The sequence below is a fragment of the Petaurus breviceps genome, unplaced genomic scaffold (assembly GCF_028583685.1).
Source record: "Petaurus breviceps papuanus isolate PSGF00001 unplaced genomic scaffold, PetGlider_PUasm1.0 90919, whole genome shotgun sequence".
In the NCBI taxonomy this organism is placed as follows: domain Eukaryota; kingdom Metazoa; phylum Chordata; class Mammalia; order Diprotodontia; family Petauridae; genus Petaurus; species Petaurus breviceps.
In genome coordinates this window covers 7,321,467-7,345,757 of record NW_027187378.1, presented here as the reverse complement: position 1 = coordinate 7,345,757, position 24,291 = coordinate 7,321,467, and the positions used below count along the sequence as shown (strand labels likewise).

The window sequence follows — 24,291 nt, the reverse complement described above, 5'->3', positions numbered from 1 at the left end:
CGTGGCAACTAAATAAATTAAACAACCCTCATGACAACTTGCTAAAGACAATTTAAGGTGCAATAAGGAAAGAGAACCTGAAACACTGCCCATGGAAAACAGCAACACCTGCTAATGGAGTGGGGGGAGGGAAGACAAGGGTAGGGGAGAAGTAGGAAACAAAACAAGGATATCCCTAAACTGCTTCTGGGGAATCTGGAAGCAAAGCAGGGCTAGGCTGAGGAAGGGTATACTTGGCGCATAACCACAGAGATGCAAAAGAGATCCATCTGGTAGCCTACGATTTTAATGAATGATTCTTGCCAATTGGGTACAAAGCTCATTTTTTCCCTTGCTCTCTATATACCTGACCTCTCTGCCTCAGTTTCTCCATCTACAAAATGAAGAGGCTGGACTCGCCTCCAAGGTCCCTTCCAACTCTAAATCTAGATTCTTGTGATGCTACCAGCACTTATTAAATTTCAGTGTCCTGGCTCAAAGCTCAGTTACCTGACCCTAGTTACAGCTCTCCTTTTTGTGTACAAGTAGTAATACCATACATGTTCATAGAGATTTATGTTTGTTATACATTTTAGTATTTCCTTACAATATCCTAGTGAGGTAGGCAAATAATGCCAATATTGATCTCATTTTAGAGAAGAAGAAATTAAAAAGGTTAAGAGATTTGTCCAAGTTCACATAGCTAATAAGCACCAAACAGTGTCTGCTTCCTATGAATCCAATGCTCTTTTCACTAGTCCAAGTTGCCTAATTAGTCTGATCAAGCAAAAACTTTCTGAATTAAACAGAAATATAAAATTAAGTATCATTCCACATAGAACTCAAAAAGTATTTTATTTGGTGACATGTCAAGCAGTAACAGCCATATGACAAGAATCTTTACAATCTAAGTTAAATGAAACCAAGACACAAATACCACATTTCTGCTTTGACTATGGGAAGAGTGACCAGTGAAGGAAGAATTTATGCTATATTTTTCATTACTTTAACTATAAAAATGATTTCTTAGAACTACTACATACGTGTTTAACAACTACAGTAGGATACAAAAGTGAAAATGATAAGAATTTTCAGATAGACTTTCTTTCCTTACACTAATACAATGGCAGAAGTTGTCTGCATGAAACAGGCTTCTTCTTAAAGTATTTCACTTGGATTTTGTGTGTGTGAGTGTGTGTGTGTGTGTGTGTGTGTGTGTGTGTGATGGCAGAGTTGGGGTGCAGAATTAAAATAGGAATGAAAACATTTCTTCAAAAAAATCTATTTTTTTAGCCTGGATCTATAAACATATCGCTTATGATGAATTCATTGGGAAAATGTTATAGAGTCTGTAAAAGTGGCTTTTATTTGAGTAATGTCTCCTTTGCAAAACAAACTACAAAGACAATGATGAAAGGAAGGAAACTGCAAAGGGACTATCCTGGGAATTTCTATTAATGTTCATTTTCTAAATGTCACATAAAAGCAAAAAAAAATCTATTGGGGAATTATTAATTTGGTTGTAAATATTAGCAAAGGCATATCCAAGAATCTGTGATTTTCTCAGGGAAGGGAATTTACAGTATAGGAATCCCTCCACCAAAGTAGATTTCCAAGCTTTCTGTGATTTAGTAGATAAATCTAGGGAATTACCTGAAGCACATAGAAGTTGAATGATTTGTCCAAGGTCACATAGCTAATAAGTATTGGTGATAAAATTTTAACCCAGCTCTTCCTGACTTTCTGACACCAGCTGGTTACTTAGACTTTTCTTCCCCTCCTGCAGCATCAGGATGAATGATGTATTTGAGTTGATCCCTTAATTTTCCCCTTATGAGCCCCAGTAGATTTTTTAAGTGACTGGTCTAGGTTAGGAGTTCCATCCATGTCCATAGGAATAAAATGTAGCTAAGTGGCCCCCAAGGGGACTGAACTCATGACCTTGGTCTTCTCAGCACTACAATTTAGCAAGTGAGCTAACTAGGGCATCTATAACAGCTAGACTTAGTACATTTATTTATTTCAGAAAAAAACTATTAAAATAGCAATTACAGCTCAGACTTTAATTGTCAGATTTGCCCCTTGAAAAGGAAAAGGGAAAGTAGCTAGGAAAGCACAGCCAGATGGTCCTTCCTTCTGCCTGAAATTTCTGATGTTCTTACCTGTTTTAGAGATACAGACATTGCAGCAATTAACAGATCACAGCACTGTTGCCCCTTTAAACAAAGTAAAGCACCCAGGAATGTTCCATCTCTAGAGAGCTCAGGAGGCCTACCTAGCCAATGAGGCATTTCCATAAAATACATCCTTCCTCTATGGATTAAGAAAACTATCCACAATCCCAAAAAAACCAGGAATACAATCCTTTCATTAGGATAACAGCGTAACCGTAATCAGCTTGTACAGAGGTCTAGGAAGAAAAAAAAAATCCTTGAAGTAAAAAAGCACTAAATTGCACATCCTTTGAAATCTGCTTGCTATCATAATATGTAAATTGCCAAATGTCTGAAATTTAAGGCTCAGAGCTGCCTCCAGTTATTTTGTCACTTCCTTCCCTTCAGCATTTCTCCAGTCCAACTGCTGAATACATCCCATAAGACTGTTTTAAATGAAAAGAATAGGAGGCATGGAGAGTACTCTGTTGGAAGCATTTTGTTTCATTAAAAAAAAAAAAAACACAACACCGTGACAGCTTAGCTGGAAGAAATCCAGGACTTTTGATATCTCCCACTAGGATCTAACATTAAGAAAATAGCTAGTTACAACTAAACAAAAAATACTAAAGGGAGTGTAGGATACCTGAAAATTAATGAATACAGAGTACACCCTGCTTGTAAAGATGTTCCTTGCAAGGCTGTTGTGAACTTTATTTCTGACCAAATTATGACAACAGAAATGAGTCCATACCTGTTTCTTATTCAGAACAAAATTCATCTCATGCGTCAACCTTCAGCAGAAAGAATCAGATCATGATGCAGCTAATCTGGTCATTCTCTGCTTCTTCACAATCAATATCAATTGGCACAGTCAACTCAACCTTCCAGCAAGCTGCCATGATTGTTCAAGTGATATGCTACTTGAACAGTGGGGCTTAGAGGTTATGGCTCATAGCCCTGTTTGAGCACTGAGAATCAGCAATCTATTTACAGAATTGATTTCATTTCATATTTGTATATCAAGTATAACAAGTTGTGCTCACAAGCAAATTTGGTTTTTTCCTACCTCATGATGATTTCTGTTCAGCCATTCCTTGATGGTGGTTAGGGCTATGATTGCAGCTGGCTCATTTGGAAATCCTGCATGAAGAGCAAAGATCAAAACAAAATAGAATTAACCCAGGATAGAAAATGTTTTGCTCATATGAATATATCTCTAATAAAATCAGAACAAATTTATTGAGGGCATATTATGTGAAGGGCATTGTGGGGGGATACAAAGACATATAAAGGCATGGTTACTACCCTCAGAGAGTTTGTAATCTGGCTGTGGAAAGAACAAATCATTGTGAACATTAAAAAAAATTAAATAAAACATTTTAACAGTAGCACAAAATAATGTGAGCCATCACAGGGATGGTGTGATTAATTACTCAATACACCCTACTGACAATTAGTGGTATAGGAATTCAGAGGAGAGATTGATCACTTCAGGCAAGAGTCCTCTGGGAAGACATTAAGCAAATGGCAGGATTGGGGCTTCATTTGGAAGGAAGGGAATGATGTGTGTAGTCAGAGAGAATGGCAGATCAAGATCATATGTGGGTGTGAATGGGTGCCTAGGCACATAGCCATGGTTTCCTGACAACCACTTGAAGTACTAAGGTTGATTTTAGAAACAGAAACAGTCATCAGTCCTGCTTGATCAGAGATTTTCATGATGAAAATGTTTTACATCTGGACCTAAGACAGGGAATGCTAAAACACCCATTGTAGCCATATTTAGTCTTCCTCTCTGAAGGAATTTAGTATACTATAATGGGAAGAGAAAAGTTTTGCAGCTTAAAAGACCAACAATAAGCCTTCTCTACACTGTGATAACTGTTTCTACCAATTCCAGTTTTCTCAAAAGTACACTAAAATATGAATTACAAGCCTTGCACCATTATAACTATTCATTTTCAGTGTAGCTTCCACAGCTGGAAGAAAGCTGGAAAGTTTTCTGCATTTGCAGGCACAAAATCATAAAGTTGTTCTGTTTTGTTACCTTGGGTGAGGAGTTGAAATAATAAATATGGAGAGCACACTGGTGTGCGTGTGTGAGTGTGTGTGTGTGTGTGTGTGTGTGTGAATTCTAAGGTTCTTTTTCCTTGTTCTCTCTCATCTATCCATGCCATGATGCCATACTTACCTTTTTTTAGAGGAGAGGATGAAGGAGACTAACTTAAATTGGAACAAAAGAAAAGGAATGATACAAAATGAGAGAGCAGAAAAAAAAAACAGTTTTGGAGTCCAAGGACTTAGATTCAAATATCCCCTCTGGTTTTCTACAAATATTCTATGAATATTTTCATGAATCTATAATCAATCAGTCAATAAACACTTATTAGGTGTCTACTCTGTACCAGACACTTTGCAGAGCACTGGGGATATAAAGAAAGGTCGAAGATGATCCTTATTCTTCTCAAGGATATCACAGTCCAATATGGGAGATGACATGCAAACAATGTTATGAGTACAACTGTATACAGGATAATTTGGAAATAACAGAGGGAAGGCACTAGCATTAAGACTGACAAGGAAAGACTTCTCATAGAAGGTAGGATTTTAGCAACAACTTGAAAGAAGCTTGGAAGTGGAGATAAGATAGGAAAGAGTTCTAGGTAAGGGCAACAGCCAGTGAAAATGTCTGGAACTGGGAGATGGAGTTTCCTATTGGAAGAAATAAAGAAGGCTAGTATCCCTGAATTAAAGAATGCATGTGGGGATTTGAGATGTAAGAATATTGATAATGGTTATCTGCATTAATAACCAGGTGAAGGTTATAATTGCCTAAGGAGGTACTTCACAGACAGCAAGCAGTCAGCTATTAGTTATTTGTGAATGACATAGCAACTTTACTGATTTTTCAGAAACAATTCTACCTCCACATATGTCCTGCCATTTAGCTATGTCCTAAAGCATAAAGAGTAGGAACAGGAAACTAGCAAGAGGAATTTCCCTTGAGTAAAAGGAAAGTGTAATAATGATGCCCTTGCATTCTGATTCCAGCTCTGCCTCTAGAGTCAGGACAAAGAATTGTTGTGCCTGGATCAAAGCATGGTAATCATTCTTCCTCTGGCCATGGGAAGTGTTTCAACAGAATCTTTTAAAAGAATTTAAAATTAATCTACTCTAATTTCTGATATAGATGAGAACATTAAGGTCTAGGAAACATTTGGAATAGTCAATTGCTTTGTTTCTGTGGTATTCTTATTCACTAGCACCAATAACCCAGTTTGACTACAGTGGCCAAAAAAAAATCTAATTTTATTTCTACAATCCCCAAATGACAATTTTTTAAAACAAACACATAAGGGTCTTTATAATAATAAAATGTGATTCAACATAAAAACAATTACGTACAACCATTATGCATAAAGTATAAATTGGGGATAGTCAACAGGGGAAAGGCATTAGCATTAAAGAGAATTGAGAAAAGCTTCTCATAGAAGGTTGTATCTTAGCTGAGACTTGAAGGAAGCCAGGAAGCAAAGAAAATTGGAAGAATATTCTAAGCATGGGGGACACTCAGTGAAAATTAAGAGTAAGGAGATGGAGTGTGTTGTGTTTGGAACAGCAAGCAGGGTCAGTGTTTCTGATTATAAAGTATATGGGAGTAAGATATATAAAGACTAGAAAGGTAGGAAGAGACCAAGTTATAAAGGACTTTGAAAGTCAAACAATATTTTATATATGCTCCTGGAGATGAGAGAAAAACATTGGAGTTTATTGTAAAGGGGAGTGACTGAGTTTTAGGAAGGCTTATATCAGAACAGTGGCAATCTCAGAAGCGTGAAGGGGGCATATATAAGAGATGTGATCAAGGTAAAAGCAAAAGACCTTGGCAACAAATTGGACATAGAGATAAGAGAGAGAGTAAGGAGTTGAGGAAGAACCTAGGTTGTGAGCATGGGAGACTGGGATACTGATCATGTATTTGATAATAACAGGGTAGTTAGGAAGAGTAGATTTTTTGGTGGGGGGAGGGAGGAGATGGTGATAAATCCTATTTTGGACATAATGATGTCAAGATGCCTAGTATACACTTGGGGATGTTTGGAGAACAGTAATGGGTGGATAAATATATCTGATAATTATTAACATGGACAATTGAATCCATGGGAGCTAAGTATATCACTAAATGAAAGAGTAAGGGAAAGAGAAAAAGGTCCAGGACAGAGTACTGAAGGATACCCACTGTTAGGGTAACCTGGAGAAATATCCAGCAAAGTAGACTGAGTAGTCAGACAGGCAGAACCATGATTGAGCAGTGTCAGAGAAACCTAGAGAGAAGAGAGTATAAAAGAGAAAAGTGTGATCAACAGTGTTACAGGCTAAAGAGATGTCAAGAATGATGAAGACTGAGAAAACATCATCAAATTTGTTACTTAAGGGATAATCAGTAAGTTGGAGAGAGCAGATTCAGTTAAATGAGGTCAGAACCAAACAGTAATGAGTCAGGAAGAGATTAAGAACAAAGGTAATAGAGGTTTTGGTTATAAATGACCTTGTCAGGGAGTTTAGTCACAAAAAAGGATAGATATATGAAAATAGCTATTGAATAGGATAAGTCAAATGAATTTTTTTGTCTTCTCTTTGCCTGTGCTTTTTTTCCATTATTTTGATTGTTGTTTTACTTCTATAACTAGTGCTTCTAGCACTTTTTCAAATAAGGATATACTTGCTTTACCCTGGCATCATTGGAAAATGTTTTACACTAAAAATAATGGTAGCTCTTAGTTTTAGGTAGATATTTTGATCTTATTAAATTACTTTCTTTTTATTCCTATGTTTTTTAGTGTTTTAATATAAATTAATTCCATATTTGGTAGTGATTTTTTTTTGCTTCTGTTGGTATAACAATGTGAGGTTGATTATTTTCCTTATTATTATGATTTATTGTATTTATAATTTTATCAATATTGAGAGACAGTACATCATTTCAGATAGAGACCTGGCCTTAGATCCAGAAGAAGCTAGGTTCTAGAACTGCCTCTGGAAAAACAACACACTAATTGTAAGAGGCTACAGAGGTCACTCAGCTTCTCAGTGCTTTACACAAATCTCTAAGATTGTAAGTTGCAGGGGAGGTAATGACCTGCATTGGTTGAGGAAGATTCTCACTAAAAAATTACTATAGCAGTTAAATCTCAAGTCCATTCTCTATTTTTACATATTACAACTGGATCAATCCTGAATTCCTGGTACAAATCCATTATAGTTTAAAAATATATTATAAGCTCTTTATTAGTATTGTACTTAATATTTTATATCAATATGCAATAGTAATGATGCTTAATAATTTATTTCTCCATTTTATCTCTTCCTAGTTTGGGAAACAGTACCAATTTATTTCTAATCAACAGGCATTGCTCACATGCATACTATATACTAGGCATTATGCTAAGCCCTGGTAATCAAAGAAAGACCAAAAACATTTCTTTACCTCAAGGAGCTCACAATCTAGTGAGAGAAGATTCAAATAATTATGTATAAATAAGATTATAGATATCTACCTATCCATCCATCTATATCTGACAAATTGGAGATAATCTTAGAGGTAAGGTACTAATATTTATTTCATTCTGTCTCTCTTCAAAGAAGAGATATAATAAAAATTCATAATGACAATTAGCCTCAAATTACCCTAAACACAATATTTCACGAAGTTTAAATACACAAAGCCATCATATCCCATTGGCCTGTCCTTTCCTATCCTTTGTCTTACACCTTTGCTTGAGACCCAGTCAAACTTGGGTCTCACACAGTGAGTTATCAATATTCTGCAGCTATTATGCTTTCATACAATGTAATAGTGCCTAAACATAGCTAGAAGAGATGATATATATCCCACTAGGATCTATGAATTGTGTCTGAGCATTTTGGGTATATAGATAATTATAATTCTCCAGAATCAGGTTGGGTCAGATACATGTTCATGAAGGAGTTTGGGAGGTAATCCGTTGTGTATGAAGCATTAAAACTCAAAGTAATGTGTTGTTTCATGGGAGAGTTCTTATTAGTATTATTCCCATAGGTGACCCCCCAAATCACTTGCAGGGTAGCACTATAAATGGAACTGGTGCTGATATGATTCTACTCTATATTTATAGAACATATTATTCCAAGTCTGGCTGTTTGTAATGGCAACCACACTGGCATCCCCAGGATGGCTGCTAGCACAAGTTCTTAGATCTGCTTTACTAGAAAAAGGGGTCAACAATCTTTTTAAATACATATATTAGTTCAAAGGAAAAGTCAGCACCCTGAACTTCATAGAAAATCCAAACAAAGAAAATACAAGCAGAGAAATAAAGACCAACAGACAGAGCTTCTGTTTGAGGAATTAGCACAGATCACACAGATCCAGCTGTCTGACCAAGGCAATACTTACATAGTTACCAGAGAGAGAAGTGCAAACATCTGGGTTTTTCAAAGCCAGAAGGGGTGGGAGTGGGGGGTGGGTTCTCCTTACCAGCTACCCAGAGTCTCATCTGGTCAAATCACAAGAGCACTCTTCCAATGAATAAGCCCCCAAAACAAAATGCTAAGCTCAGTGTGTGTGTGTGTGTGTGTGTGTGTGTGTGCGTAAACATACATGCATATATACATATGTATATGTGTGTGCATATATATGTATATATATATATATATATTTATATTTACATCTATCAATCCTTGTGACTCAGTGCCTAATTAGAAATTAACAAAAGATGTGAAAGTCTTCCTACAAGCAAGCCTTCCTCTAAGCAAGCTTCCCTTAATAGGCTCCATGTGAGTCCTATTAATAGTCAGGGAAGATCTTATATCCCATTAATATTACACTGTTCCACACTGAAAGTTTCCAAAAGAATTTACTACATAGACCTACTGAAATGAAAAATAAAAGCTATATTTCCCATCATTTGATCCATTTTGAATCATATTTTTGCCATTCATTGATTATATTGTGTCTTTCTGTCACCTCTTTGACTTTATTCTCTGACTCTAGATGTAAGACTTTATCTCTTTGTAAGTAAGGATCAAATTCTCATATGCATCTCAGCTCTTCTGTAAATTAAAGTGGTTTTGCTGCAGGGATTTCTAAATGAGTGTATTGAGTTTACCCTCAGAGAATATCATCCTCATCTAAGGTTCTCTGATGAAGTTCTGATTTTTTTCCTCCTAGATCATGGACTTGTTTTAAAATAAAAGATGAGTTTGGGGTAGAACTATTGGCAAAGTCAAGAATATTCTGATATTGATATTGATAAACAGATCCATGGATGAAGGAGAAACAGAACGTTCTTAAAAGGGATTAACATAGTCCTTTTTAGTGGCTACACAATTTGATACACAGGTAAACAAGCAGGGAGATGTTTGTTTGATCTCAAGGTGGCTGTGGGCTTAAGTCAATGGGGAACACAGAATTTGAGACTTGGAAGTGATTTCAGTGGCTATCTGGTATAAATTCCTTAAGAAATGAATATTTAATGATTTAGCCAAGATGGCTAGTAAAGGCAGGGACTCACCTGAACTCTTATCCAATCCCTTTCATTTAAATAATGACTCTAAACAAATTCTAGAGCAGCAGAGCACATGAAAAGATGGAGTGAAACAATTTTTCAGCCCAAGACAACTTAGAAGGTTAGCAGAAAAGGTCTGTCACACCTGCATTAGAGTGGAACACAGTTCCCAATGCAGGCTGCACTGGCACAGCCCTTGCCTCAGCAAACCAGGAGCAGGCCTTGGAAGTAAATGAATCGGCAGCCGCTGTTTCCAGAGCTCTCAGTCCACAGACAGTAAGGGGGTAGAACAGCTAGTTAGAAGGAGATCACAAGAGTCTATTTCCTTGCACTGAAGCAGGACTCTGTTGCTTTGCCCATACTTGGATCCATTTGGCAGAGCTGGGAGGCAGTTCCATCGTGAGGAAGGGAACTACCACACCAGATCTTGCAGCCACAGTGGAGTGAGGATTATTCTGATAGTTCCAGGACAGATCATAGCACACAGCAGGAGAAGAGTAAACATCACTCCTTAAATCATACCACCTTGGAACGACTGAAAATTTATAGGTCCCTTGAAGTATCTTTGAAAACAGCTGCACAAAACCTCTGAAGTTTGGGACAGTACACCCTCCACCCTGGAAACAGACACCTAACTTAACAAAGAGTTAAAAGTCAACCAATAGGCTAGGCAAATGAGCAAACAACAGGAAAAAAAAAACAACCCTGATCATAGAAAGTTACTATGGTGACAAGGAAGATCAAAACAAATGCAGAAGATACCATAGTCAAAGCTTTATCCAAAGTCTCCAAGAAAAATATTCACTGGTCTTAGGTCATGGAAGAGCTCAAAGAGGATTTTGAAAATTATGTAAGAGAGCTAGGGAAAAAATTGGGAAGAGAAATGAGAGTAATATAAGAAACTCATGAAAAATGAGTCAACAGGTTGGTAAAAAAGACACACACACACACACACACACACACACACACACACAATACTGAAGAAAATAACACCTTAACAAAGAGATCAAGCCAAATGGTAAAAGTGGCACTAAAGTCAATGAGAAGAAGAATGTCTTAAAAATGAGAATTAGGCAAATGGAAAAAGAGGCACAAAAAATCAACCAAGAGAAAAACACCTTAAATAGTAGAATTCATCAAATGGAAAAAGAGGTACAAAAGTTCAATTAAGAAAATAATTCCTTAAAATTTTAATTGAGGAAATGGAAGCAAATGACTGTATGAAATATCAAGGAACAATAAAACAAAACCAAACAATGAAAAAATAGAAGACAACATGAAAGATCTCATTGGAAAAAAAAAACTGACCTGAAAAATATATCCAGGAAAGATAATTTGAAAATTGTCTTACCTAACTGAAAGCCATGATAAGTTTTTGTAATAATAAAATAAATTTAAAAAACAATTGATCAGATGGGAACTAAGGACTTTATAAGAAATCAAGAAACAATAAAAAAAGAATGAAAAAAAGATGATGTGAAATATCTCACTGGAAAAACAACTGACTTGGGAAATAGATGCAAGAGAAATAATTTAAATATTATAGGACTACCTGAAAACCATGATTAAAAAAATGTCCTAAACATCATCTTTCAAGAAATTATTAAGGAAATATTCCCTCATACCCTAGAAAGAGATCCTCAAATGAAAACCCCCAGGAATATTATAGCCAAATTCCAGACCTCTCAGGTCAAGGCAAAAATATTACAAGCAGCCAGAAAGAATGAATTCAAAGATCATGAAGCTACAGAGGGGATAACACAAGATTTTTAGCAGTTTCTATAGTAAAGCATTGGAGGGCTTGGAATATGATATTCTGGATGGCAAAGGACTAGGATTACAACCGTGAATCATCCACCTAGAAAAACTAAGTATAATCCTTTAGGAGAAAAATGTATACTCAAAGAAATAAAGGACTTCAAGCATCCTTAATGAAAAGACCAGAACTCCCTAGAAAATTTGACTTTCGAATTCAAGAGAAGCACAAAAAGGTACATAGGGAAGAGAAATTATAAGAGACTTAATAAAATTAAACTGTTTATATTCCTCCATGGGAAGATTATATTTATAATTCATAAAATCCTTCTCATTATTAGGACAGATCAGAGTATACACACACACACACACACACACACACACACACACACACACACACAGATGTGAGTTGAATATGAAGGAATAAAGGGGTGGGAGAAATGTACCGGGAGAAAGGGAAAAGATGGGGTAGAGTGGGGTAAATTATCTCACATAAAAGAGGCAAAAAAGAAAAAGCTCTTACAGTAGAGGGGAAGAGGTAGGAGGTCAGGGAGAATGTTTCATCAGAATTGGCTCAAAGTGGGGAATAACATACACACTCAATTGGGTATAGAAATCTATCTTACCCTATAGGAAAGTAGGAGGATAAGAGAAGGGGGGAGGCATGTATGATAGAAGGAAGCACAGTTTTGGGGAAGGGGTAGTTAGAAGCAAAATACTTTTGAAGAGAGACACAGTTAAAGGAGAGAGAGGATAGAATAAATAGGAGAAGAAATAGAATGGAGAGATGTACGGTTAGCAATAGTGTGAAAAAAAATTTGAAGTAAGTTTCTCTGATAAAGACCTCATTTCTCAAACATGTAGAGAACTCAGTCAAATTTATTTAAAAAAAAAGATCCATTCCTCAATTGATAAATGATAAAAAAATATGAAGTTTTCAGATAAGGTAATCAAGGCTATCAATCGCCATATGAAAAAAATGCTCTAACTCAATATTGATTGGAGATATGCAAATTAAAGCAAAGAACCACTACCTCATACTTCTTAGATTGGCTAATAGGATAGAAAAGGTAAATAAAAAATGATGGAGGGGATGTGGGAAAAATGAGACATTAATGTGCTATTAGTGGTGCTACATACTGATTCAACCATTCTGTATAGCAATTTGGAACTTTGTCCAAAGTACTATAAAACCACATATACCCTTTGACCTAGTAGTACCACTACTAGGTCTTCATTGGAAAAGAGATTAAAAACAAAAAGGAAAAGGACCTATATTTACAAAATATTTATAACAGTTCTTTTCTGGTGACAAAGAATTGGAAATTGAGGGGATGTCCATCAACTGTGGAATGGCTGAACAAATTGTTGTATGTGATTATGATGGAATACTTTAAGAAATGTGATTTAAGAATATATATGTGCTATAAGAAATGCTATATTATAAGAAATGATAAGCAGAATATTCTCAAAAAAACCTGGAAAGACTTACATGAGCTGATGCAAAGTGAAATATACTATATACTAAGTAACAGCAATATTGTAAGATGATCAACTATGAATGACTTAGCTATTCTCAGCAATATAATGATCCAAGACAACTCTGAAGGACTTATGATGAAAAGTGCTATCCATTGCCAGAGAAAGAACTGATGATGTCTGAATACAGACTGAAGCATACTTTCCTTTTTTACTTTAAAAATTTTTCTTTAGGTTACATGTATGTGTGTGTATATATATATATATGTATATATATACTATTGTATGTTTTTAATAACATGACTATTATGGAAATGTTTTACATGACTACATATGTATGGATCTATATTAAATTGCTTGTCTTCTCAATGGGAAGTGGGGTGGGGAGGAAGGAATACAACTCAAAGGTTTTTTTAAAAAAAGTTTAAAATTTTTTTATGTGTAACTGAGTAAAAATAAAATAATAAATTTAAAAAGAGGGAGAAATGAATATTCACTATAACATACTCAATAAATGGTTGCTTACACTTTACTTGAAGACTTCCAAAGAAGGGGAAACCCATAACATCTCAAAGCAGTCAATTCTAATTTTACACAGCTCTAATTGCTAGAGAGCCTTTGCTTACATCAAATCTTTGCAAATTATATCTATCATTCCTTGCTCTGTACAATGTCGTGAAACAAACATGTCTAATCTTTCTTCTATGTGACAGTCCTTTAAACATTTGAATATAGCTATCATGAATCTCTGAGTTATCTGTTCTCCAGGCTAAATATATAAAGTTCCTTCAATTGATCTTCATATAACATAGACTCAAGGCTCTTTATTTTTCTGGTTATTCTCCTTTGGATACTTTCTAGTTTATCAATATGCTTCTTAAAGAATGGTCTAACAATTTGAACACAATAATCCAGAATATGTCTGATGAGGTTAGAATACAGTGGGACTATCACCTCCCAATTTCTTGAAGCTATATCTCTATTTATGCAGCCTAATTTCATAGAACATATTTTGATTGCCACATCACATTGTTAACTCTTACCAAACTTGCAATTCATTAAAAACCCAGATCTTTTGAAAAAAATGCTATTTAACCATTCCACCCCTATCCTGTATTTCTGAAGATGATCTTTTGACCCAATGAAGAATTTACATGTATCTTTGTTGTAAATCATCTTATCAGTTTCAGCCTAATGGTTTGGTCCACGAATGGGGAACCTACAGCCCAGAGGACATATTTGGCCATCTAGGTCCTTAAGTGAAATGCTTTGACTAAATCAAAATTTCACAGAACAAATCCTCTTAATAAAATGATTTGTTTTGTAAAAGTCGGACTTAATCAAAAGGCTGTACCCCAAGGACCTAGAAGGCCACATATAGCCTCAAGGGCACAGGTTCTTCACCCCTGGTCTAACCTAATAAGTTCCATTTGGATCATTTCTGTCATCTAGAGAGCTATCACTCTCAGCATTGCATTATTTGTAAAGTTGTTAAGTTTGTCATCTATGCTTTTAAGTTATTGATAAAAATGTTAACTAGGTTACATTTTTTTTTCTTAACTCTTGATACTCTCTAGAAGAAAGAAGATATATAATGTAGATGTTTTAGACAGCTAATGAATGATTACTATTCTTTTTGGAACAGAGATGTGGAAAAAGGAAACTCTCATGGCCATGATATATGTATCACTAGACTCACTCAGTTCTCAGTAGTTCTCTATTTGATTCCTGACCCCTGGAACCAGATTGCCATCATCACCAATATCAAACTGCAAAGGTTCCAGAGCAGAAAAGCTGTGGAAGGTGAAGAGGAAGATAATACCTAATGGCAGGCATACCTTCTAACATGCTAACTCTATCCTCTCCTAAGTGTAGAAACAAGATAGATTATCTTCATCTTCTTTCTTTTTCAAAGAATTTTCTATTTCAAGTTCAAATCCTGCCATTACTGTGACCTCTTCTTGAGTCCTAAATCCTTTAGGCAGTATTAATTGACTAGGAAACTGAGAAATATAGTTTCATATTCTTTTTTAATATTTTTCCCCCTGAGGAGGCATAATTCTTGGAATTCTCACTGTTGAGGTGTAGAGATGATTATCACTACTGAACTCTGACTCATGAAGGTCCTTGATGATGGGGTGTCCTACCTGCCATCTTAGCAGTCTTAAAGTTATTAGAGATTCCATGTTTAGCCTATTAAGGGGGACTCAGTTAAGAGGTAGGGGGCAGACCTTAGAATGTGGCAGAGCATGTAGCAATGATAGATATTAGGGTAGCTGAAGCTCCTTTAACATAGTACAGCTGCATAGCTGTTATTTCCAGCCTTCTTCCCCCTTCAGCAATCCCTTTTCAAAAACCCATACTTTTGGAACTTGGGGGGAAGGGGTGGTTGCATAGGGGTGTTCAGAGTAGAACAGTGTACCTATAGAATAGACTTTTGCAGTTTCATCAACCCCTATTATATTGAAGGAATTTCTCCCCCCCCCCTTCTAATTTCTATTTTGTTACTTCATTTGGTACATTTCTTACTGTTTTGATATAGCAAAAGAGTTGGATTTAAACATAAACTTTCATTTGGTCATCTTGCTGGAAGTCTCAGAAGCTATTATTATTATCACTATGTATTCATACCAATCACCTTAAAATATTCATTTTTAAATGTTATTCAAAATGACATAAATGCAAATTGCTTGATTTGTCAATTCTTCCTCTTCCCCAACTTCTCATCTCAACAGTTTAAGAACATATCCCTTCTATTTTTACTCTGTGTGTCTTTCAAAGTCGTTGCGTTCACCACCATGGTGACCAAAGCATTGGCAAATTTGATCTATCTAAAACACACTATTGTTTATGTACTGAATGTTTTTTTTTTTCAGCTGAACAATTTTTCCCAAGCACAATTCACCTAAAAGAGTTGTACTTCCCCTCTCTTTGGCAGGGCACTGGATCAAAGCTGTGATAAAATACCAGCAATTTTATGGAATCGTAAATCCCTCCGTAAGTTGCACATTATTTAGAAAGCTGCTGTAATACTAACCAGCCTTCAGTGTGAACATAGCAACCAAATTGGTACTCAATTGCTATAAATATCTAAATAGCTTGGAAGTAGTATGAGGAATCAAATTATCTTCAACTCTGCAGATTCAGAGCATATCCACCTTTTAAAGTCTTCCCTCATTCTTGATTATTTTAATGAGTAAAGTTTGATGCTGTTTTCCTCTCTGCATAAGCATGAACAAAAGCAATAAAAATAATAGTCATTTATAAAGCATCTTCCTTACAAGGTATTCATCACTGAGGCACCTTAGAATGCCTTAGAGTAGAAGGAATTTTTCATTATGATTTTTAAAGTATTAGTAGTTATATCTGCTTTGCTCCAAATTGAATTTTAATTGATTTGTATTTATTTTTTTAATACCATAATCATTTTCATCTTTGGTAAATTAAAAGGCAAAAGCCCTTGTTTCTGAACCAAAGGGACAAAAAAAAAATTAGTTTCTGAACTTATGTGAAAAAGAGTGGAGGTGAAATTGTTAAGTAAAAAACAAAATAAAACAAAACTTCTTCCTCCAACCCTACCCCCACAACATCAAGGTATGGGGACAGGTGGTATTTTGTTTTTTGTTTTTTTCTCAAAATTGCATTTGTCAGCCTCTACAGCTGCCTCCCTTCTACCTCCTTCCAACCAAAAAAGCAATCCCCATAGCACGTGAGAATCAAATTACTTGAGAGAAATGAGCTCGAGGAGCCTCACAGTTAACGGATTACTGGAGTAGCAGCTCAGACAATTCTGGCTAAAGGCTCAATTTCACAAAAGATAAAACAGGTGAAGTAATAAGAGCGACATTGGTCCATGTTACTGCAGTGAGTGCTGCAGTAGAATACTGAAAAGGGCAAGGGAGTGTTAGCCAGGAGACAGGGGTCCTTAGTGTATCCCTAACACACAAGAGGCATCATCTTGTTCCTGAGTTTGAACACCTTTATGTCTAATTGTAGAAAAAGACAGGTCTTGCTGTTTAAAGGGTTAGGATATTGTACCTTGAAGTTGAAAAAACAATGAATATTTTCCCAAGTGGAGAATTTTTTCTTCACTAGGTTCCTAGAGTAGGTGTGATGTGGGGTACCTTGATAATAAAATGGCACTAGTATGGCCCAGTTGGATCAAGTTACAGAACCATGTTTTAGAGAAAGGGAGGTAAGGGAAGTAAAAAAAAAGGAAGCAGAAAAATAATAAATCTACAGAGTAAGTAAAAGGGATTAAACCTGTGAAAGAAGTAAGGAAAAGTAAATCTATAAAGGGAATAAGGTATAAATATGTTCTAAAAGGACATAAACTACCAGTAATGATGAAGAAAAAGAAGAATTTTGGAATGATTTGTGTTGAATATGTGACATTTATATTTCTGCCAGAGTCAAATGACTATAATTTATGCACAAAATGCAGGCATGTCTCCTTTCTAGTAGAGAAAGTAAAGGGGCTAGAGTAACAACACCTCTGCACTCCACATTTTCAAGCACAATGAAGTATTCCTCTTCAAATCAAAAGGCCATTAGTGTGAAGAGCAGAAAGAAAACATATCTGAGAAATCTGTGGGGAACACTGACCTATATGAAAAGGGTATAAAGAAGAATGTCACACAGAAAAAGAATGAAAGGAGGACCAAAGCATACTTAGCTCTAAGAAATGAATTTGAGGCACCTTCTAAAGGAGAAGAACACTAAAAATTCTAGAGGAATCAGCCATTTATCTTCCAAGTATTAATGACACAATTCTATAAATGCTGCCATGTTGGAAGGTCATCCTGCAAGATTTGAAGGAAGAAAAGAAGCATGGTGGATGATTTCTTATGCAGGAGAGTAGAGATAGCTCTTTGTTGAAGTCATAATACTAATGATGTTCACTGTATTTTGGGGGCATTTACCCAAGACATAATAGACAGCCTACCAAATCATTTCAAAATAGATAACTACTACCCACTTCTGGTGATTCATATGGGCATAAATGATACTGTCAGAAGGAATCTAGGAAGCATTGCTAAAGATTAAAAAAGCCATGGACAAGAAACTGAAATTATGGAGGCACAGGTAGTATTTCCCTTCCTGCTACATACACAAGGAAAACAAGGCATACTGAAAGAAAAGATGATTTTGGAGGTGAACAACTGGTTAAAAAAGACTATGTCTGTGAATGGAAATTGAATTTTTAAACCATAATTGAAAATCAAGAATTAATAGGTTATTGGTCAGGAATGAAGTGTGTACTTAATAAAAGGTAATAAAAATGCATTTGCCTATTGTCTTGAAAATCTAATAAAAATAGTGAAAAACACTAAATAAATACTAAAATACTAAATTAAAAAAATAATAAAGAAAATAGGAAAGGGTCAGAAATTCCTGAGTGTATCCAACAGGTAAGATCTTGGGATGAGATAAAATGTAAGAATAATCACTGTTGGACAATCAGAAGTTTGTCTATGGCAAAATTCCCCACAAAGAGCCAATAGTAAAACTTATAATGCAAAATGTCAATATTCAAATGCCTGAAATAAGTAAGATGAACTAGAGGTGTGTTAGGGATCAAGCTAGCAAATTTGACCTCACAGGTGTCTTTGAAATATAATGGTAAGAGACCTAAACCTGAAATGTGTATGCAGCATTCAAAAAACCCCAGAATAATCACAAAGAGGATTAAGGAAAAGATAGAAGAATGCTATCTTTTCCTTAAAACAAGGTAGTAAGCATTTGGAACAAACAAAAGTGACTTTGTCATCAAAGAATACTAGAGATCATCTGATCAGAAAGAGGAAATAGATTATGGGCATGCTGTAGTAATGACACACTTCAATTATACAGACATTTCTTAAAGTTTTCTGACAAAATCAAGTAGTGGATAACTTTTTAACTTGCTTTAATGAAAACTTCCTGCTTCAAAAGGTGGAGGAACCAATAAAGGAAAATTCTGCTTTGGTTCAACAACAAGGCAAAAGAGCTCGTTGGAATGGAGATGATGGGTAGTTTCAGAAAAAAAAAAAAGGAACTATTTCCTCTTAGGGTTTATGATAGAAAAGAGAGGAATGGGGATGGCTAGGTGGCACAGTGAGTAAGAGCGCCAGCCCTGGAGTCGGGAGGACCCAAGATTGGTTCCAGCTTCAGATACTTAACACCCACACAAAAAAAACTGGCTGTGTAACCTTGAGCAAGTTACTTGACCCCAATTGCTTAAAAAAAAAAGAGAGAGGAAAGGCTGGCACAATTTCACATAAACCATGCATTTTAGAATAATAGATTTCAAAGGAGTCAGAAGGATAGGTAGGCTCTCATCGACTAATATTCAACAGTGAAAGTCATTTGAGAAGGGATGTGAAACTCTCAAGAATGAAATTCAGAAGACACGGTAGGAAATGATCCCATTGGGCAGAAATGAGGCTTATCTGATGAAGCCAATATGGTTGCAGAGAGAACTTACCAATCAACTTAAATTTTTCAAAGATAAGCTCAGCGGATAGGAGTGGAAAAAAAGAGAACAAAACAGAGATAAATACAAAAGTATGAAAATATTGTCAGGTACATATGCAATTGTTCCAAATTATGTTATGAGATAGGAAAGGCTATGGGCAACAAAAGTTTTTTTTTTTCCCCCTCTAAAACTATATATGGAAAAAGAAGAATATATATATATATATATATATATATATATATATATATATATTTTAAAAAAGGATAGAAGTGCATGAAATGATTATAGCTCTCAGCATAGCAGAGTTGATCTTGATATTGGGTTCCCAAAAGGGAAAATTACTTTTGAACATAAAGCCTGGGGGAGGAGGGAGAAGGGGAGTTGGGGGCGGTTATAGAATTAATTAGGAGTTGATGCTCAAGATTAGTAAGGACATATTAAGAGAGCCTTAGCTGTCCTGGATCACCATATAAACTACATTCTAGGGTAGTGAAGAAACTGGATTGTGTGATTGTTGAAACACTACTAATAATATGTGAAACCTCATGAAGAACAGATAAAGTATCACAAGACTAGATAAGGACAAACATCCTGATATTCAAAACATGAAGGATTCCACAAACTGTAGACCAGCCATCTTGACTTCAATTTCTGGGAAAATTCTAGAGTATATTATTTAAAAATATGATTAGGAAGGGGCCGCTAAATGGCACAGTGAATAGTCAGGCCTGAAGTCAGGAAAACATCTTCCTTAGTTCAAATGTGGCCTCAGACACTTACTAGCTGTGTGACCCTAAAGAAGTGTCAGGTAATACTACATTCAGTATTAATTTTCTGTCATTATGTTAACAATATTTCTCTCAACCTGGACAAGTCACTTAACCCTGTTTGCCTCAGTTTCCTCATCTGTAAAATGAGCTGAATAAGGAAATGGTAAGCCACTCTAGTATCTACACAAAGAAAACCACAAATGGGGTCTCAAAGAGTCAGATGACTGAAAATGTCTAAACAACAATAGCTAGTAAAGATCTAAAAAATTAAGAAGTAATGACAAGGAAACAGTAAAACTTTGTCAAGAACAAGTCATAAGGGGGAGGGGGGGGCAGAGCCAAGATAGCGAAGTAGAAGCACAACCTTCCTGCAGCTCCGGCTTTACACCCTCCCCAATCCATGTAAAAAGGGGACTCTAAAAAAACTTTGGAGCTGCAGAACCCACAAAATGACACAGAGAAGCTAACCTCTCACTGAGGACAGCCCAGAAGGCCGGCAGGAATCCAGCACAGTGCTTGAACTATTAACAATCCTACATGGAAAAACAATAATTGTAACTTATGAAACTCTTCTCAGTAGTTGAAGGGATTAGAAATATATATATATATTTGTATATATATGAGGGTATATGGGCATATGAATACATATGTGAATGTGTGCATATATGTTTACAGGTATACATAGATAGAAGGCACAGGACCAAATTAACAGGAAGGAATGATACTTAAAAGGTGAAATTAAGAGGTGAGAGGAATATAATGAGAGGAGATGGGGAGAGACAGATTGGGGTAAACTATCTCATACAGAAGAGGCAAGGGAAAATGGTTACAAAGGAGGGGAAGAATAGGAAGGCAAAAGGGAATGGGTTAACCTTATTCCCATTGAATTTGGCTTGAGGAGGGAGTGAAATACTCACTAAATAGGGTATCTCACCCTCCATGAGGAGAGGGGGGGAAGGGGATGAGAGGGGGGATGATAGAATGGAGGGTAGGCTGGGGGGGAGGGAAGTTGGAAGCACTCACTTTTCAAAATAGATGGGATCAAAGTAGAGAATAGAACAGGTGGGAGGTGGGATAGGAGGGAGGGAAATATAGTCAGTCTTTTACAATATATCTACTATGTTATTGTTTTGCATTAACCACACATGTACAACCTATACTGAACTGCATACCTTCCCAGTAAGGGTGGGTGACAAGGAAGAAAGGGAATGAATCTGGAATTGAAAGTTTTAAAATCAAATATTCAAATATATATATATATATATGTATATATGTGTGTAAGTATATATATTTACATATATATATATATATATATATATATATATACTATTATTAATACCATCTTACATGTAATTGGGAAATAAGATATACAGTCACTGAGGCATAGAGATCCACTGGAAAAGTTGAAAGGGGTATGGGAGAAAATATGGGAGAAAGCAGATTGGAGGAGGGGATATCCTGTGGGACTGCTATTTTGGGGCAGTGGGTAGGGGAAAAATGGGGAGAAAATTTGTAACTCAAAATCTGGTGGAAATGAATGATGTAAATCAGAAGTTAATAAAGCATTAAAAATAAATAAATAAATATGCAACATAGAAAAAAAAAGAACAATTCATAACGAAGTGTTGGAAAGGCTGTTGCAGGACAGGAATGGTAAGGTAGTATGGTAGAATAGCAAAGTGAATCATACTTTCTTTAAAGTGATTTGGAACTTGACAAAAAAGTCACTAAACTATATAAACCCTTTGGTTCATCATATCATGTTTAGCACAAAAAGATTCAAGAAAAAGGGAAAGGATTCATCTGAACAAAAAATACTTATTTCAGCACTTTTTGTTGTAACAAAAAATACTTATTTAAGCACTTTTTGTTGTAACAAAAAACCAAACTGGAGACTAAGTTTGTGTACATGTGTTAAGACATGGTTGAACAAAATGTATTACATAAATGTAATGGAATATTATTGATATAAGAAATTATGAAAGGTATATATTCAGAAAAATTATTAGGAAGATTTGTATGAACTGATGCAAAGTGACAAGAAAGAGATGAAAAGATTTTATATCAGTGTAAATGGGAAAGATTTAAGAACCTGATCTACAAATGCAAAAAAAGCAATGATAACTTTTGAAAATTGACAGTGATCCATACTTCTCCCTTCTTGAAAGAGAGTGAAGGACTAGAGTTCATTTCTGTAAGCGGCCAGTATATGGATTTGTGTGTGTATATATGTTACTATACTTATTAATTATAAGGTATGGATTTTGTTTTTGAGAGGTTGGAAAAGTGGGAAGGGTATTGGGGAAGGGATAGTGAGACTAAAAGAGAAATTAAAAAATTTAAGAGCATCAATGAATCATTGAAAATATTCAAGAGCAAAGGATGTTCATGGGGCAACACACACAAATAGAGCAGTGTTAGATTTACCACGTTAACTTTTAAATCTAAAAAAGTCCCACAAGCTTCATGAGGTAGTGGCAAAAACCAATATATACGTAAACAGATGAGCAACGAATGTTCATGGATTTAAATAGAGCTCCCCCTTTTTACATTGAAATGTTCATTTTTTTTGTTTATTAAGTTAATAATTAAAAGGAAAATAAAATAAGTTCTGCCATACTAACTTTATGTGGGGAAATTATGGCCTTTGCCTGGTCAAATACAGCAGGGAAAGCATGAGAGCTTTGTTGATGTTTATGCATAATAAAGACAGGAATGAGGTAGAAAACAGAAACCTTGTTTTTTTAGTTTAGCTTTTTTTTCTGACTAAAATTAATTTGCATGTTATACCAAGGAGGATGGGGGTGAGGGGGAGGGAAGCTGTAGTAAAACCTGAATTAAATATTTTTCTGTAAAAGTGGGCAGAAGGAAGAGACTTAATCTTAGCCAAGGGGCCCTACCTGGACTTTTGCCAGCTGGAATGGTGACCAAGCAGAGTGACAGCATTTAGTTGGCACTTAATAAATACTTATTGACTGTCTTTCTATGACTAAGGAACATCAGTCTGTCCTGATTGGAAGAGGTTCTTGTCAGTATATTCTTTAGCAAACTGTAACTTGGGATGGCTTGAATGATCCTGAAATAATGAACTTAGAACAAAGAAGCCCAGAGCACCTGTAAAAACTATCTCCTGCTGTTTTCCTGATGAGGATAGAGACAGATGTTGAATAGACAATAGTATACTAAGATGGATTTGAAACTATTTTAACAATTAAATTTAAATAGCAGATAAAATTCAAATGGTTCTATATCAACTTGGAAGAAGGTTGTCAGTAAGAGTACCCAAGAGATCTATCCTTGACTAGATGCTTTAAAAAAAAATAATAGTTTTATCAGTGATTTTGGTTAAGGGATAATTGGCATCCTCAGCAAATTTATAGATGACATGATGCTATGGGATAGCTAACATACTAACTGACCATGTCAGGATTCAAAAAGTTATAGAAAATGATGTTGAATCTAGTAAGAAGAAATTTAATAAATATATAATTTTATGCTCAGGTCCAGCAAACTGACTTCAGAAATATGAGACAGATGAAGTATGGATAGTCAACAATTCATCTGAGATAGATCTGGGAGGGTTCAGTGGACTTCTCATTCAACAACAACAAAAAAAAATATCTGGAACAGAATCAAAGGGTTGAGATAACTGAGTTCCGTGGTCTTTGACATTGTGCTTTTGTCTACCTCTGGCTATTATTAGTGTGTATCTTGAGATGCCCTCTGCCTTTGCCATACTACCCCTCATATGGTTCATATGCTGCCATTTGGTCAAATGAACTAGAGCTCCTCAGAACCCCTCCTCTGGAGTGTGCTACCACACTAAGAAAGACTGAGCAGTTGGAGGGGTGGGTAGATAAAATAGTAGATGTGGGGGAAAGTCCAAAGACTGCACCAGATCCTCTCATTCAGGGACTCTCTGTAAGCAACAGATAAAAGCAAGAATGACTAGAGCTTCTAGATTGGTATTGTTAAGATGGCCTTTTCTAACCACAATCTATTGAGGAAACAGAAAGAATAAATCAGATGAAACTATTTTGTGGTAAAGCAATATAGTAATTAGGATCTATTGTTTCTGGGTGGCATTTTCCATGTGTCTTTAGGGAAATTATATGCACAGGACTTTGCTTTATGATGCCCAAGGTCTT

General features: G+C 35.7%; 1 protein-coding gene across 2 annotated transcripts in view; it reads right to left on the bottom strand.

Moving 5' to 3' along the window:
- Positions 1-24,291, bottom strand: part of MACROD2 (mono-ADP ribosylhydrolase 2) — a 2,250,628-nt gene that overhangs the window by 677,499 nt on the left and 1,548,838 nt on the right. For both annotated transcript variants that reach the window (XM_069075441.1, XM_069075440.1), the window contains exon 8: positions 3,202-3,275. In XM_069075441.1, the coding sequence (XP_068931542.1) occupies positions 3,202-3,275 (74 nt within the window). The remainder of the gene's footprint in view (positions 1-3,201; positions 3,276-24,291) is intronic.